This window comes from Oncorhynchus gorbuscha, linkage group LG16 (assembly GCF_021184085.1).
Source record: "Oncorhynchus gorbuscha isolate QuinsamMale2020 ecotype Even-year linkage group LG16, OgorEven_v1.0, whole genome shotgun sequence".
NCBI classification, from domain to species: domain Eukaryota; kingdom Metazoa; phylum Chordata; class Actinopteri; order Salmoniformes; family Salmonidae; genus Oncorhynchus; species Oncorhynchus gorbuscha.
Genome location: NC_060188.1, coordinates 43,997,725 through 44,013,658, shown reverse-complemented (window position 1 = coordinate 44,013,658; position 15,934 = coordinate 43,997,725). Strand labels below are relative to the sequence as shown.

The following is a 15,934-nucleotide window of genomic DNA, read 5'->3' as shown; positions in this document are numbered from 1 at the left end:
TTACAATCCGAGGAAGAGAGGTTAGGGTTAGGCAGGAGGATCAACTTGATAATGAGGCTGTAGTCCTGTGAATATAACTAGTGATGAAAAGACCCAGTAATGGTTTTGCCGACGACAGACTAACGCCATTCGAGTAGCAAAAGATATCACGCTGCTTGACTGCTGAACAGTGTTAGCATGTAGCACCCACACATTTGGAACAGCACAGGTTGGTAGATATGAGTCACGCTCAGTGAGCTGCATCAGGGTAGAAGATGCCTTCATATGCACTATGTAGAAACATGCATGATAATGCACATAAACGTTTTTACTATTCTCATACAAATCATGCGCCATCATACTGCAATGCTCCAGCAGATGCTGTGTAAGGGATAGCTAGTGCTGCCCTCTATGTAACCACAACCTCCCTGTGTGCTTTTGTAATAACAGGAACCATGCCATAACACTATGTGCAGATAATACAGAACATACAGCCATGCATGAATAACACAACATCCACCTAGGTGATGTATTCGGAGTCTAACCAGCCTTTGCTTCCACGTTGTGATGTTGGCAGCCATGGCATATGCATACTGTGTGTAGAAAAGGAAGAATATCAACTTACACCTGAATGTGCGAGCATTTTTCACAGCATTAAGAGTGGCAGCCGAAATGCATAATATAACTATTATGTAAGACATGAAAAGAACAAAATGCACAGAAAATATCATTAATACCAGTACTAATACACAATGACTAGAATGAAGTGATTGCTACAGCATATGATACAATAGCATAAGATAAGAATAACACCAGTCCTTAGAAAAGTACTACTAGAACGCAAGGTGGACTGACCGGGAGGAGCACATGCTAATAAACTAAATCTAATGATGCAAGTCAGAAAAAAAGTCTATATAACTACACAGCTCTAGGACGAGTCTCCAAACTTCTTCCATTTAAGAATGATGGAGGCCACTGTATTCTTGGAGACCTTCAATGCTGCATACATGTTTTTGTACCATTCCCCAGATCTGCGCCTGGACACAATTCTGTCTCGGAGCTCTACAGATGATTCCTTCCACCTCAAGGCTTGGTTTTTGCTCTGACATACACTGTCAACTGTGGGACCTTGTATAGACAGGTGTGAGCTTTCCAAATCATGTCCAATCAATTTTTTATTTACGACAGGTGGACTCCAATCAAGTTGTAGAAACATCAAGGATGATCAATGAAAACAGGATGCACCGAAGCTCAATTTCGAGTCTCATAGCAAAGGGTCTGAATACTCACACTACCGTTCAGGTTTGGGGTCACTTAGAAATGTCCTTGTTGAAAAATAAGCAATTTTTTTGTCCATTCAAATAACATAAAATTGATCAGAAATACAGTGTAGACATTGACAATGTTGTAATTGACTATTGTAGCTGGAAACAGATTTTATATGGAATATCTACATAGGCGTATAGAGGTCCATTATCAGCAACCATCAATCCTGTGTTCCAATGGCATGTTGTGTTAGCTAATCCAGGTTTATCATTTTCAAAGGCTAATTGATTATTAGAAAACACTTTTGCAATTAAGTTAGTATAGCTGAAAACTGTTGTGATTAAAGAACCAATAAAACGGTCCTTCTTTAGACTAGTTGAGTATCTGGAGCATCAGCATTTGTGGGTTGGATTACAGCCTCAAAATGGCTGGAAACAAACAACTTGCTTCTGAAACTCAGTCTATTCTTGTTCTGAGAAATGAAGAAATTATGCTGGCCTTCTAGGCAGAGTGGCAAAGAAAAGGCCATATCTCAGACCGGCCAATAAAAATAAAAGATGGGCAAAAGAACACAGACACTGGACAGAGGAAGATTGGAAAAAAGTGTTATGGACAGACACATCTAAGTTTGAGGTGTTCGGATAACAAATAAGAACATTCGTGAGTTGCAGAAAAAAATGAAAATATGCTGGAGGAGTGCTTGACGCCATCTGTCAAGCATGGTGGAAGCAATGTGATGGTCTGGGGGTGCTTTGGTGGTGGTAAAGTGGGAGATTTGTACAGGGTAAAAGGGATCTTGAAGAAGGAAGGCTAATCACTCCATTTTGCAACGCCATGCATAGCCTGTGGACGGCGCTTAATTGGAGCCAATTTCCTCCTAAAACAGGACAATGGCCCAAAACACAGCTCCAAACTACGCAATAACTATTTAGGGAAGAAGTAGTCAGCTGGTATTCTGTCTATAATGGAGTGGTCAGCACAGTCACCGGATCTCAACCCTATTGAGCTGTTGTGGGAGCAGCTTGACCGTATGGTACGTAAGAAGTGCCCATCAAGCCAATCCAACTTGTGGGAGGTGCTTCAGTAAGCATGGGATAAAATCTCTTCAGATTACCTCAACAAATTGACGACTAGAATGCCAAAGGTCTGCAAGACTGTAATAGCTACAAATGGAGGATTCTTTGACGAAAGCAAAGTTTGAAGGACACAATTATTATTTCAATTAAAATTAATGATTTATAACCTTGTCAAAGTTGACTATATTTCCTATTCATTTTGCAACTAATTTAAAATATATTTTCATGGAAAACAAGGACATTTCTAACTGACCCCAAACTTTTGAACGGTAGTTATGTAAATAAGGTATTTAAAAATAAAAATACATTAAAAACCTGTTTTTACTTTGTCATTAAAGGGTATTGTGTGTAGATTGATGATGAAAACAAATATTTAATCAATTTTAGAATAAGGCTGTAATGTAACAAAATGTGGAAAAAGTCAAGGGGTCTGAAAACTTTCCAAGCGCACTGTAAGTCTGAATGACCTGATAAAAATCTATGGAAATTGACTAGATAGGGCCTGTGAGAAGACGCTCTCTGTATCATGCTTGTGAAATTCCAAAGCAAAAGTTCAGGGCCGAGTGTGTTTTCCAGGAGGGATTGGCTCAGTGAAAGCCTTGGTGTTGGCTGTGTGGGCGAGAGGTGGCAATTACTGCTAGTGTCACTGCCTTACATACAGGGAGAGAGAGAGAAAATAGGGGGAGATAGGAAGATAGAGATTGGGGCGAGTAACGATGTAGAATGGTGCATGAAAGCGACAAAGAATGAGCAAGAGAGCACAAGAGAGAAAGAAAGAGAAATAAAAAGTGAAGGAAGGCCTTGAGAAAGAGGTTGTAATAATATGCTAAGCTCCCCCATCTCCACCAAGCTTTTTATATGTCATCTGTTCAGGACCCACAAAACAGGACTCAGACTTCTCATGCTACAGCAAACACCTGCACTCCACTGACTACCTCTCCCTGTTCGGTGTTTTCTATCCCTCTATTTTAGGGCTTCCAATTTCGATGAAAATGAGGAATATCATATTGCAATATGAATCTACTGTAATTCGATTTTTGTTTTGCCAATTCTCCTTAAATTGTGTGTACTGTAGATCAATGTTTGTGAATCATGGATCCAATAACCACATCTGCTGTATTTTGTCCCAACAGTTTGATGAGGTAATTATACTGAACAAAAACACAGTACCAGTCAAAAGTTTGGACACACCTACTCATTCAAGAGTTTCTTTATTTTTACTATTTTCTACATTGTAGAATAATATTGAAGACATTAAAACGAAATAACACATATGGAATAATGTAATAACCAAATAAGCATTAAACAAATTCTTCAAAGTAGCCAATCAGTGCTGTGGCAAGGTACGGGTGTTATACAGAAGATAGCCCTATTTGGTAATAGACCAAGTCCATGTTATGACAAGAACAGCACAAATAAACAAAGAGAAACGACAGTTCGTCATTACTTTAAGACATGAAGCATTTCAATAACTTTGAAAGCTTCTTCAAGTGCACTGGCAAAACCCATTAAGCACGATGATAAAACTGTCTCTCATGAGGACCACGACAGGAAAGGAAGACTTAGAGTGACCTCTGCTGCCGAGGATCAGTTCATTAGAGTTAACTGTAACTCAGATTGCAGGCCAAAAAAATGCTTCAGAGTTCAAGTAGCAGACACATCTCAACATGAAATGTTCAAAGGAGACTGTGTGAATCAGGTCTTCATGGTAGAATTCCTGCAAAGAAACCACTACTAAAGGACACCAATAATAAGAAGAGACTTGCTTGGGCCAAGAAACACAAACAATGGACATTATATCAGTGGAAATCTGTCTTTTGGTTTGATGAGTCAAAATTTGAGATTTTTGGTTCTAACCGCCATGTCTGAGAGACGCAGAGTAGGTAAACAGATGATCTCCGCATCTGTGGTTCCCACCATGAAGCATGGAGGAGGTGTGATGGTGTGGGGATGCTTTGCTGGTGACACTGTCTGATTTATTTAGAATCCAATGCACACGTATAACCAGCATGGCTACCACATAATTCTGCAGTGATATGCTATCCCATCTGGTTTGCGCTTAGTGGGACTATCATTTGTTTTTCAGCAGGACAATGACCCAACACACCTCCAGGCTGTGTAATGGCTATTTGACCAAGAAGGAGAGGGATGGAGTGCTGCATCAGATGACCTGGCCTCCACAATCACCCACTTGAAATGATTTGGGATGAGTTGGACTGCAGAGTGAAGGAAAATCAGCCAACAAGTGCTCAGCATATGTGGGAACTCCTTCAAGACTGTTGGAAAAGCATTCCAGGTGAAGCTGGTTGAGAGAATGTCAAGAGTGTGCAAAGCTGTCATGAAGAATCTCAAATATAAAATATATTTTGATTTGTTGAATCACTTACTACATGATTCCATATGTGTTATTTGATCATTTTGAGGTCTTCATTATTATTCTATAATGTAGAAAATTAAAAGAAATATAGAAAAACCCTCGAATGAGTAGGTGTGTCCAACCTTTTGACAGGTACTGTATAAACGCACATGTAAAGTGTTCGTCCCATGTTTCAAGAGCTGAAATAAAAGATCCCAGAGAATTTTTCATATGGACAAAAGGATTCTCTCTCCAATTTTGTGCACACATTTGTTTACATCCCTGTTAGTGAGAATTTCTCCTTTGCCAAGGTAATCCATCCACCTGACAGGTGTGGCATATCAAGAAGCTGATTAAACAGCATGATCATTACACAAGTGCACCTTGTGCTGGGGACAATAAAGGTTCACTTTAAAATGTGCAGTTCTGTCAAACAACACAATGCCACAGATGTCAAAAATGTGAGGGAGCGTGCAATTAGTATATTGACTGCAGGAATGTCCACCAGAGCTGTTGCCAGAGGATTAATGTTAATTTCTCTACCATAAGCCGCCTCCAACATCGTTTTAGAGAACTTGGCAGTACGTCCAACCAAGCCTCACAACCGCAGACCACGTGTAACCTCGCCACATCCGGCTTCTTCACCTGCGGGACCATCTGACCATCTTGAGACCAGGTGACCATCTGAGAACAGCTGAGGAAACTGAGGACTATTTATGTCTGTAATAAAGTCCTTTTGTGGGGAAAAACTGATTCTGATTGACTGGGCCTGGCTTCCCAATGGGTGGGCCTAGCTCCCAAATGAGTGGGCCTACAGTATGCCCTCCCAGTCCCACCCCTGGCTGTGACCCTGCCCAGTCATCTGAAATCCATAGACTAGGGCCTAATACATTTATTTCAGTTCACTGATTTCCTTATATGAACTGTAACTCAGTAAAATCGTTGAAATTGTTGCATTTATATTTTTGTTCAGTATACTTGAATCAAGTGTGTGCTAGGCTAGAACAGCAATTTTCACACCATGGCTTCGCTGCCAATTAATTCAATTAAACTTGGACATAGGGTAAATTTCACTCCGATTCTAATTTCAAGAATTCAATGTGCTGCTCACATCAGAAAATACTTCAAATCAGGTGGCTTGTGCCCTGCTTACTCATGCAAAAAGCTATGCGTCCAGTATATCAGCTAACAACTGTTTTCCTGTAGCCCCAGTGTAGCTCTCCCGTAACTAGCAGCCAGCCAGTGCTAAAAGCTCTGTGCCTTAAATTAAGCCTAATAAACAAGCAAGTGTGTTTTCCCACAGCGGGGGTATCAAAACCCATCTATAACACTGCCTCTTGGTACTGCCTGGAAAGCCATCAACAGTTTAAGTCAACATTCGGTGTATTCTCTTATGCTGTAAATAACCCCTCTGGCCCCGAAGTTTTGAAGCCGCCGATGTCGAACCCTACAGGTCTCCAAAACATTGCTGTTGACCGGCCATTTATTTTTTTTATACGTGTGTGTTTAACCCTTGCTGTTGACCTGAGAGATGGGTGATTAGATTCTGGATCACTCTTGCATCGCCAGCTCATACCAAAACAACTGCACAAGCTTGCATGCACCAGCCATCACACAACGAGGAACATCTTCACTTTAACAAAAAGAGGCCAGTAGCGTAGTACCACATAACTAAATAGAGCATACTGTATATGGCCCAGTATCTTCTGTGACTTATTTTACTGGTAGTTCCATCCTCCAGCATCGAGGTATACCTTCTCAAACAATCGTCAAGTTCTGGCACTTCAATCATCTTAAGCATCAAATTACCACAGAATTACGCTTCTAAGCAGGCGGATTGACTTGAGTATACTTAAGTCATTCTAGTGAGGTGCATCTGTGGTGCAGATGAGATGGACAATGTGATGCTCTAAATACACACACACACAGACTACAGTAGGTAGAGTGGGGCTTCCACATGGTACTCACTTCAGAGACTTTTACACTGATCTCGGTCTGCACCTTCCTACTGGGCTCCGAGCTGCTCCGCTCCCTCATCTGAGGACACACACACATTAAGTATCATTGTATTATGTTAATAGAATAGGCTTCATTGGGACGACAGAAAAACAAACTATTTCCTGAAGGTACACTGTTTCTTTGACCCGTGAGTGCCAAAACAATTGTCATAATACTATATCAGGGTATAAAATACCATCTCCACAATACAGACATTCGGCCATTAAACCTTGAAGCTGAGCAGTATCTCACTATTTGTTTGACTTTTGGCCAAGGTGATTCTTTAATAAGTACCCCATGTATTCTTGTGTACATGTCCAAGACAAAGACAAATAAATGCTTAAACCTGGCACACAAACACAGATGTACGCATATGTACACACACAGCGCTTGCATAGTGGACACAGATACAGTGGCTTGCAAAAGTATTCATTTTTCCTATTTTGTTGCCTTACACACTGGAATTAAAATGGATTTTGGGGGTTTAGTAACATTTGATTTACAAAGCATGCCTACCACATTGAAGATGCTAAATCATTTTTATTGGGAAACAAACAAGGAATAAGACACAACAAAAAAAACCAGAAAACTTGAGCGTGCATAACTATTCACCCCACAAAGTCAATACCTTGTAGAGCCACATTTTTCAGCAATTACAGCTGCAAGTCTCTTGGGGTATGTCTCTATACGCTTGGCACATGGGATTTTTGCCCATTCTTCAAAGCAAAATTGCTCCAGCTCCATCAAGTTGGATGGGTTCCGCTGGTGTACAGCAATCTTTAAGTCATACCACAGATTCTCAATTGGATTGAGGTCTGGGCTTTCACTAGGCCATTCCAAGACATTTAAATGTTTCCCCTTAAACCACTCAAGTGTTGCTTTAGCAGTATGCTTAAGGTTATTGTCCTGCTGGAAGGTGAATCTCCATCCCAGGCTCAAATCTCTGGAAGACTGAAACAGGTTTCCCTCAAGAATTTCCCTGTATTTAGCGCCATCCATCATTCTTTCAATTCTGACCAGTTTCCCAGTCCCTGCCTATGAAAAACATTCCCACAGCATGATGCTGCCACCACCATGCTTCACTGTGGGGATAGTGTTCTCGGGGTGATGAGAGGTGTTGGGTTTGTGCCAGACATAGCGTTTTCCCTGATGGCCAAAAAGCTAAATTTTAGTCTCATCTGACCAGAGTACCGTGTTCCATATGTTTGGGGAGTCTCCCACATGCCTTTTGGTGAACACCAAACATGTTTGCTTACTTTTTTCTGGCCACTCTTCTGTAAAGCCCAGCTCTGTGGAGTGTACGGCTTAAAGTGGTCCTATGGACAGATACTCCAATCTCCACTGTGGAGCTTTGCAGCTCTTTCAGGGTTATCTTTGGTCTCTTTTTTGCCTCTCTGATTAATGCCCTCCTTGCCTGGTCCGTGGGTTTTGGTGAGCGGCCCTCTCTTGGCAGGTTTGTTGTGGTGCCATATTCTTAACAATTTCTTATAATAGTGCTCTGTGGGATGTTCAAAGTTTCAGATATTTTTTTATTGCCCAACCCTGATCGGTACTTCTCCACAACTTTGTCCTTGACCTGTTTGGAAAGCTCCTCGGTCTTCACAGTGCCGCTTGCTTGGTGGTGCACCTTGCTTAGTGGTGTGGCAGACTCTGGGGCCTTTCAGAACAGGTGTAGATATACTGAGATCATGTGACACTTAGATTGCACACATGTGGACTTTATTAAACTAATCGTGTGACTTCTGAAGGTAATTGGTTGCTCCAGATCTTATTTCGGGGCTTCATAGTAAAGGGGGTGACTACATATGCACGCACCACTTTTACATTTGGAATGTTTTGGAATTTTTTGAAACAAGTCATTTTTTTCATTTCACTTCACCAATTTGGACTATTTTGTGTATGTCCATTACATGAAAGCAAATAAAAATGGCAGGTTGTAATGCAACAAAATAGAAAAAACGCCAAGGGGGGTGAATACTTCCGCAAGGCACTGTCTTATACCAACCCTAAATCCCCACTCCAATCAGTCTCTCTCTGTTCACTCACCATCGATGCTCTCATTCTTGCATTTAAAATGTGTCCAAGGAAACTGTGCTCACTTCAAATGAATTCAAGCAAAATATTTTTTTAAAGACTGCATCTTGTGTGGCAAAAAAACAAATAGTGGGATCAAAAACACTGTACCAGATTGCATCAAAAACACTTTACTATGAATTTTGATAAGCCTTCAATTTATTTAGCATGGCTTAATATACTTGCCATGTGTTTCGGAACACGGAACAAAATAACAACACGGACATCACATTATTGTTGTGAGATTTCTGACCCAAATGAGACGGAGTGAAGACATGGGACATAATGTAGCCAGCTTCCCCTAGATGCTGATCTGAGATCATTTTAGCAATTTTCCCTTGGTTAAGGTTAGGATTGGGGGAGGGAAAGCTGATTCTAGATCTGGACCCGGGAGAAACTTCACCCCAGAGCGTTAGGTAAACCAACTCAATGCAGAAAAGACAGTGTTGGCCAGTGGACAGAAAGCTTGCAGAGGCCACAACCTGCTTTGTGTCACTTTCTACGTAGGGATCCTGTTGTAGAATTAAGCAATAAGGCCCGATGGGGTGTGAAATAAGGCCAAAACAATACAGCTGCGGGCTCTTAAGCACGATGCAACGAGGAGTGCCTGGATACAGCCCTTAGCCGTGGCATATTGGCCAAATACCATAAACCCCTGAGGTGCCTTATTCCTATTATAAACTAGTTACCAATGTAATTAGAACATTAAACAGGTAAGTCTTACCCCCAGTATACAGTCTGATATACAGTGCCTTGCGAAAGTATTCGGCCCCCTTGAACTTTGCGACCTTTTGCCACATTTCAGGCTTCAAACATAAAGATATAAAACTGTATTTTTTGTGAAGAATCAACTACAAGTGGGACACAATCATGAAGTGGAACAACATTTATTGGATATTTCAAACTTTTTTAACAAATCAAAAACTGAAAAATTGGGCGTGCAAAATTATTCAGCCCCTTTACTTTCAGTGCAGCAAACGCTCTCCAGAAGTTCAGTGAGGATCTCTGAATGATCCAATGTTGACCTAAATGACTAATGATGATAAATACAATCCATCTGTGTGTAATCAAGTCTCCGTATAAATGCACCTGCACTGTGATAGTCTCAGAGCTCCGTTAAAAGCGCAGAGAGCATCATGAAGAACAAGGAACACACCAGGCAGGTCCGAGATACTGTTGTGAAGAAGTTTAAAACTGGATTTGGATACAAAATGATTTCCCAAGCTTTAAACATCCCAAGGAGCACTGTGCAAGCGATAATATTGAAATGGAAGGAGTATCATACCACTGCAAATCTACCAAGACCTGGCCGTCCCTCTAAACTTTCAGCTCATACAAGGAGAAGACTGATCAGAGATGCAGCCAAGAGGCCCATGATCACTCTGGATGAACTGCAGAGATCTACAGCTGAGGTGGGACACTCTGTCCATAGGACAACAATCAGTCGTATATGGCACAAATCTGGCCTTTATGGAAGAGTGGCAAGAAGAAAGCCATTTCTTAAAGATATCCATAAAAAGTGTCGTTTAAAGTTTGCCACAAGCCACCTGGGAGACACACCAAACATGTGGAAGAAGGTACTCTGGTCAGATGAAACCAAAATTGAATTTTTTGGAAACAATGCAAAACGTTATGTTTGGCGTAAAAGCAACACAGCTCATCACCCAGAACACACCATCCTCACTGTCAAACATGGTGGTGGCAGCATCATGGTTTGGGCCTGCTTTTCTTCAGCAGGGACAGGGAAGATGATTAAAATTGATGGGAAGATGGATGGAACCAAATACAGGACCATTCTGGAAGAAAACCTGATTGAGTCTGCAAAAGACCTGAGACTGGGACGGAGATTTGTCTTCCAACAAGACAATGATCCAAAACATAAAGCAAAATCTACAATGGAATGGTTCAAAAATAAACATATCCAGGTGTTAGAATGGCCAAGTCAAAGTCCAGACCTGATTCAAATCGAGAATCTGTGGAAAGAACTGAAAACTGCTGTTCACAAATGCTCTCCATCCAACCTCACTGAGCTCGAGCTGTTTTGCAAGGAGGAATGGGAAAAAATTTCAGTCTCTCGATGTGCAAAACTGATAGACATACCCCAAGCGACTTACAGCTGTAATCGCAGCAAAAGGTGGCGCTGGTGAGAGCCAGTTTCATCATAACGCTTGATGGTTTTTGCAAATGCACTTGAAGAAACTTCCAAAGTTCTTGACATTTACCAGATTGACTGACCATCATGTCTTAAAGTAATAATGGACTGTCGTTTCTCTTTGCTTATTTGAGCTGTTCTTGCCATAATATGGACCATCTTCTGTCACAACACAACTGATTGGCTCAAACGCATTAAGAAAGAAAGCAGTTCCACAAATTAACCTTTAACAAGTCACACCTGTTAATTGAAATGCATTCCAGGTGACTATCTCTATGCTTGTATGGATGTCAACCCCGGATTTGGCAAATATCCACTTTGTTAGATCAGATTTATTTGAATGTGCACCAATCTGGCATCTTTCTTCTAAATTAAGTACACTGTTGTACAGGAGTGACAATCGCTTCCTAATTTGTCAATTCTTAAAGATCCTATTACAGGCAAGATCCCCTGCATGGCTTAAACTTGCCTTTACAGTATTGAAGTAGCAGCGGCACAATTATTCCAAAAGATTGCCTTTCTCAAATGAGTGTTCATTCAGGACTGCAGGGTATGCCTCAGTACTCAAGAGTATTCAGGTAAAAAAGATCAAATGATCTAGAAATGATCTACCTCCAGCTCCAATTCGAGGACTTATTAAAAGAAGTCTGACTCATTGTGGAAACTCTTGCTTTCATCAAATGGCAAGCATTTATAACACTCACCCCTTCAGTTCTCTCCATTCATTGATTTTAATTATAATGTCACAGGCCTGGCCCCATCACACAAAATGACTCTGCTGACAAAGACAGGCTTTCATGCTATTCTTTTCTGAAGCTTTTCCAAACAAGGAAATAACAGGAGAGCAACAGAGCGGTGTCGGCAACAGAGTGCTGGACTGTGTAGCACTAGCTAATTGGCCTTTGAGAGAGAAAGGCCAATAATGTTGCAAGAGAGAGGTAGGCATTCTCATTTTGACGCCAAACCCTCCAATGGTGTGGGTGGCCACAGAGCTCTATTTTGAACATTTGCTATTTTGCGGAACGGTTTGTACCGAACGACACATTTCCCCAAAACGTTGTACATTCTTGAACAGACGTGAGGTGCATTTGCATCCGTTTAGTGGGTGCGGCGAGACGTGGCATTAAGCAATGAATAACGTATTTAAAAAAGGGCAGTGGCCATGCTGACAGCATTCCCCAACGACTCCCAGTTTTTTCAAATGGTTGTTCAAGTACAGCACCATTTCCGTTTAATTCAAATCAATCAAATAAAATTGTATTAGTCACATGCGCCAAATACAACAGGTGTAGACCTTACAGTGAAATTATTACTTACGAGTCCCTAACCAACAATGCAGTTCAAAAAAATATGGGTAAGAATAAGAATTAAAAGTAACAAGTAAATAAAGAGCAGCAGTAAAGTAACAATAGCGATACTATATTCAGGGGGGTACCGGTACAGAGTCAATGTGTTGAGGCAACGGTTAGTTGAGGTAATTATGTACATGTAAGTAGAGTTATTAAAGTGACTATGCACAGATGATAACAGAGTAGCAGCGGTGTAAAAGAGGGGGATGGGGACAAATACTCTGGATTGCCATTTGATTAGATGTTCAGGAGTCGTATGGCTTGGGGGTAGAAGCTGTTTAGAAGCCTCTTGGACCTAGACTTGGTGCTCTGGTACCGCTTGCCGTGCGGTAGCAGAGTGAATAGTTTATGACTAGGGTGGCTGGAGTCTTTGATAACTTTTAGGGCCTTCCTCTGACACCCCCTGGTATAGAGGTCCTGGATGGCAGGAAGCTTGGCACCAGTGATGTACTGGGCCATTCGCACTACCCTCTGTAGTGCCTTGTGGTCAGAGGCCGAGCAGTTGCCATACCAGGCAGTGACGCAACAAGTCAGGATGCTCTCGATGGTCCAGCTGTAGAACCTTTTGGGGATGTGAGGACCCATGCCAAATCTTTTCAGTCTCCTGAGGGGGAATAGGTTTTGTTGTGCCCTCTTCAAGACTGTCTTGGTGTGCTTGGACCATGTTAGTTTGTTGGTTATGTGGACTCCAAGGAACTTGAAGCTCTCGTCTGATAGGTCTGTGTCACTGTCACTGGACAGCTCTCGGCTGCTTTGTATTCTGTAATGGTTCGCAAGCCCTGCCACATATCTGATGAGCTTCAGAGCCGGTGTAGTACGATTCGTCCTTAATCCCGTATTAACGCTTTGCCTGTTTGATGGTTTGTCGGGGGGCATAGTGGGATTTCTTATAAGCTTCCAGGTTAGAGTCCCACTCCTTGAAAGCAGCAGCTTTGGCCTTTAGCTCAATGCGAATGTTGCCTGTAATCCATGGCTTCTGGTTGTGGCATGTACGTACGGTTACTGTGGGGACTACGTCATTGATGCACTTATTGATGAAGCTAATGACTTATGTGGTGTACTCTTCAATGTCGGAGGAATCCCGGAAACATTTTCTAGTCTGTGCTAGCAAAACAGTCCTGTAGCTTAGCATCTGCTTCATCTGACCACTTTTTTTTATTGATCTAGTCACTGGTGCTTCCTGCTTTAATTTTTATTTTTTTTGCTTGTAAGCAGGAATCAGGAGGGAGGGCTTTGTACACGTCTCTGTATGTGGAGTATAGGTGGTAGAGTTTTTTTCCCCCTCTGGTTGCACATTTAACGTGCTGATAGAAATGATGTAAGACGGATTTAAGCTTCTCTGCATTAAAGTCCCAGGCTACTAGGCGTAATAGAGCTCATTCAATGCTGTCTTAGTGCCAGCCTCTGACTGTGGAGGTATGTAAACAGATTCGAAAAATACAGATGAAAACTCTAGGTAGATAGTGTGGTCTGCATCTTATCATGAGATACTCTACCTCAGGCGAGCAATACCTCGAGACTTCCTTAGATATCGTGCACCAGCTGTTATTTACAAAAATACATCTTACCAGACGCTGCTGTTCTATCCTGCCGATAAAACGTATAACCAGCCAGCTGTATGTTGATAGTGTCGTCGTTCAGCCACGACTCCGTGAAGCATAAGATATTACAGTTTTGAATGTCCCATTGGTAGTTTAATCTTCCGCGTAGGTCATCTATTTCATTCAAATCAAATGTTATTTTATTCTCCAAAGATAGCACGTTTGCTAGCAGAATGGAAGGAAGTGGGAGTTTATTCGATCACCTACGAATTCTCAGAAGGCAGCCCACCCTCTGGGATTCTGCCAGTCCGTGGTGAGTAATCACAGTCCTGATGTCCAGAAGTGATTTTCAGTCATAAGAGACGGTAGCAGCAACATTATGTACAAAATAAGTTAAACACAAATAAACAAACAAAAAAACACAATCAATTGGGGACACGTAAAACATCAGCCTTCTTCTCCGCCACCATTGTTACTAATTGAACGTTCCATAATGTAAAAACGTACACAACGCAGCCCTGGTGATGTTTGTAGGGGTGTGGCTTAAGACACACATTGTACAGTGTGTGCTTCAGTGGTGACATCGAAAGGTGGGACAGCATCCTTTTTTTTAAAGTTTAAAAATAAAATAAACTACTAATTAGATCAGTATCTTTCTATTTAATAATAGAACAACTCAAGCTGTTCTATTGAAATAATAATGTTGAAAACATTAAAAATCATAATTTGCTTTATTTTCAAACATGAATTTTAGGAGTCAGGGTGTGGGACAGCCACCTGTCATGCCTTGATCTTAGTATTTTGTGTTTTCGTTAATTATTTGGTCAGGCCAGGGTGTGACATGGGTTTATTTTGTTGTATTTCGTATTGGGGTTTTGTAGTTATTGGGATTGCGGCTGAGTAGGGGTGTTGCATAGGCTTGGCTGCCTGAGGCGGTTCTCAATCAGAGTCAGGTGATTCTCGTTGTCTCTGATTGGGAACCGTATTTAGGTAGCCGGGGTTTCACTGTGTATTTCGTGGGGTGATTGTTCCTGTCTCTGTGTGTGTTCACCAGATAGGCTGTAATTAGGTTTCACGTTCCGTTTGTTGTTTTTGTATTTCTTTAGTTATTTCATGTATCGTCATTTCTCTTCATTAGAGACATGAGTAACCACCACGCTGCATTTCGGTCCGACTCTCTTTCAACAAACGAAGAACGCCGTTACACCACCTCTCAATAGAAACAGGTATATGGAGTGGTGGAATAAGTTCTCAATTCTCATACTTTAGTAAAAGTAACGATACCTTAAAATAAAATGACTCAAGTTAAAGTTAAAATACTACTAGAGAAAAAGTATCATAAGTAAATGTAGTTGCTAAAATATAATTAACATTTTTTTTGTGGCATCCAATTGTTTTTAGTAGCTACTATCTAGTCTCATCGCTACAGAGACGAAGGATGAAAGTCATGCGTCCTCCGATATGGAGGAAACACCGTGCACCTGGCAACCTTGATTAGCGCGCACTGCGCCCAGCCCGCTATCACTGCCGGGATATCCCTCCCGTCTTACCATTTGTTTGTTATTGCCTTGAAATTAATTAGAATATGTTATGATGTAATTAAATGTTCTAAGTTTGGAGACTTAACTGTTTTTTTATCGTTTTGTCACAACACAACTGATTGGCTCAAACGCATTAAGAAGGAAATTTTAACAAGGCACACCTGTTAAAATGTATTCCAGGTGACTACCTCGAAGCTGGTTAAGAGAATGCCAAGAGTGTGCAAAGCTGTCATCAAGGCAAAAGGTGGCTGCTTTGAAGAATCTCAAATCTAAAATATATTTTGATTTGTTTAACACTTTAGTTACTACATGATTCCATGTGTGTTATTTCATAGTTTTAATGTATTCACTATTATTCCACAATGTAGAAAATAGTACAAAATAAAGAAAAACCCTGAAATGAGCAGATGTGTCCAAACTTTTGACTGGTACTGTATTTATAATTTACAAGTACAAAAATAGAAGTAGCAACTACAGATTGCCCCTTTAAGTCTATCAAAAGTGTGTGAGTTTGAGCATGTGTCCATTAAGCCTATGGATTTATATTTTTTAAATCAGCATGAATTAGATTGAGCAATAAAAGCCCCACTTTTATTCCATAGG

The 15,934-nt window shown here is 41.1% G+C and overlaps 1 protein-coding gene across 23 annotated transcripts in view; it reads right to left on the bottom strand.

Annotated features, from left to right (window-relative positions):
• The window catches only part of dlg2 (discs, large homolog 2 (Drosophila)), a 358,023-nt gene that overhangs the window by 244,809 nt on the left and 97,280 nt on the right, over positions 1-15,934 (bottom strand). For 22 of the 23 annotated variants that reach the window (XR_006832625.1, XM_046306955.1, XM_046306960.1 and 19 more), the window contains one exon: positions 6,646-6,714. The exons of the other annotated variant lie outside the window; for it this stretch is intronic. Coding sequence is in view for 21 of the 22 variants with exons in the window: in XM_046306955.1 (XP_046162911.1) it covers positions 6,646-6,714 (69 nt within the window). In the remaining variant the exon portion in view is untranslated. The remainder of the gene's footprint in view (positions 1-6,645; positions 6,715-15,934) is intronic. 23 annotated transcript variants of the gene reach the window in all.